Source organism: Aplysia californica, unplaced genomic scaffold (assembly GCF_000002075.1).
Source record: "Aplysia californica isolate F4 #8 unplaced genomic scaffold, AplCal3.0 scaffold00046, whole genome shotgun sequence".
Classification (NCBI taxonomy): domain Eukaryota; kingdom Metazoa; phylum Mollusca; class Gastropoda; order Aplysiida; family Aplysiidae; genus Aplysia; species Aplysia californica.
Window position 1 is genome coordinate 1,402,015 of NW_004797316.1, and position 2,024 is coordinate 1,404,038.

A 2,024-nucleotide genomic window follows, 5' to 3' on the forward strand; every position below is an offset into this window, starting at 1 on the left:
ATATTATATATTTCTTCATTGTGTTGAGTCATGAGTCGCTCTCTAACATTAAGAGCCAGCAACGATCATCGGCTTTAAGCGTTTGTCCGAATGAATAACCAGAGACGCCCTTTCGGAGTGTGGAATTATTCATTTATCGTGGAAACAATCAGGGGTGTTGTTGTTGCAGACTTGATCTTTGCCTTCAATCGATATTATAATCGTTCTGGCCCGTATTACGTCACGCAAGACAGTAAACACGATTACTCACAAGTGGCGGAGGAAGGCCCATCCCGTGCGTGGGCTTAGTGCGTCCTCGGCCAGCCGGTCGCTGGCAGATCTGCTCTTAGATAACGCACACGGCCAGTTTTCACCACGGGTTGTTACGCTCTTCCTGTTCTGCTTTGAAACTCTTCGCTGAGAGTATATATATTAATTTGATTCAATGGTTGAAATACCACAACTCTGTGGCTGTACATGCAGAAGGTAATAAGTCAAGGGGACGAACAAAAACACCTCCTTCTGGATTGCTGTTAATTTTTTTTTTTTCACATTGAGGATTTTTTTTTCTTTCTTCGTCGTCTTTGATAGGTATAATATATACGATGTATAGAATTTCGCTGCTTGAGCCGTAAAAACAAAAAATTAAGCTTTATATGGGAGCTTGAGAAGGCCAGCTGCGGAATGGAATTCGAAAGTCTCCCACTACGTTGTAGCTGTTTTGAGTTTTAAATCAGAATATCAGTCAACTGGTTGGCGCGGAGCGAAAGTAGATCTGCTTGCTAAGTTGGAGCAGTCAGTTTACGGCTCTTAGTTTTGGTGTTTGGAGAACTTATTTATTTATTTATTTTTGGCTTTAGCTTGGTTTTTTTTTCCATTTATTTATTTTTTGGTTTTTGTATTGTATTTTTTCCCCTTTAGTTTCACACTTCTAGCTTCTACTACACACTTTTTAACGCGCATTTTCTGTTTCTAGATCTAGCTATCATTCAGACAGGTATGATTGACAGGCTCATCGCGCTGGTGCTCGTTTAAGGGTTGTGCTTCCACCTTGACTGAATCTGTGCATTGCGGTTTTGAACAAATGTTTCTATATTTTAGAGAGCGCGCCATGGAGAACACAGTGCGAAAAGTTGCTCCTGTTCGAACTGCTAACAGAATCATCAATCTGTTTTGCTTGTGTACTTGTGCCTTGGTGCTGCAGTGTGTTTTGTTCCCCGCCACTGCCGAAAACATTCCAAGACGAACGTCCGACGACCTGTACATGAATCCATGCAAAGCTGGTGAGTGCCAATGTTGCTTCTGTTCAACCATCTTCTGTGGTTCCTTTTCTCTTTTTAATTTAGCGTTTCAAATTTATTGTTTTTGTTGTTAATGTGACCCTGTTTTTCAAAATCTTTCCAACCCTCCTCCCTCCAAAAAAAATTAAAAAAATTAACATCTCACCAAAACAGAGCACCCCCCTCCCCTAAAACCCTCCCAACAAAACAACCCAATCAGTAACACAAAAACAACAACAACAACAACAACAACAACAACAACAACAAACAACAACAAACAAAAGAACAAGAAAAAACAACCGAAACAACCACAAACAATCAAACAATAACCAACATCAAACAAACAAAAAGCTATAACCAACCCCTGTTTTAGATCAGCAAAAAGTAAACACAGGAACGATACAAAAGTCACTACAGCCAAAGACAAAAATATTTATGAATTAGGTGCGACACATTTTAAAACAAAATAAATTCACTTGGCAAACGTCTCACTTTTACTGGGGCTACAAAACGTTGGAAAAAGTACAATATTCAACCACAATGAGAGAGAGAGAGAGAGAGAGAGAGAGAGAGAGAGAGAGAGAGAGAGAGAGAGAGAGAGAGAGAGAGAGAGAGAGAGAGAGAGAGAGAGGCAGACAGACATACATACATACAGACATACACATGCATGCATACATACATACATGCATACATACATACATACATGCATACATACATACATACATACATACATACATACATACATACATACATGCATGCATACAT

At 39.6% G+C, this 2,024-nt stretch overlaps 1 protein-coding gene across 2 annotated transcripts in view; it reads left to right on the forward strand.

Moving 5' to 3' along the window:
- Positions 1 to 2,024, forward strand: part of Tld-2 (bone morphogenic protein 1) — a gene marked incomplete at its 5' end in the record, with an annotated part of 68,905 nt that overhangs the window by 7,065 nt on the left and 59,816 nt on the right. Inside the window, 1 exon segment of one of the 2 annotated variants that reach the window (NM_001204563.1) lies at positions 1,081 to 1,262. In NM_001204563.1, the coding sequence (NP_001191492.1) occupies positions 1,091 to 1,262 (172 nt within the window). 2 annotated transcript variants of the gene reach the window in all.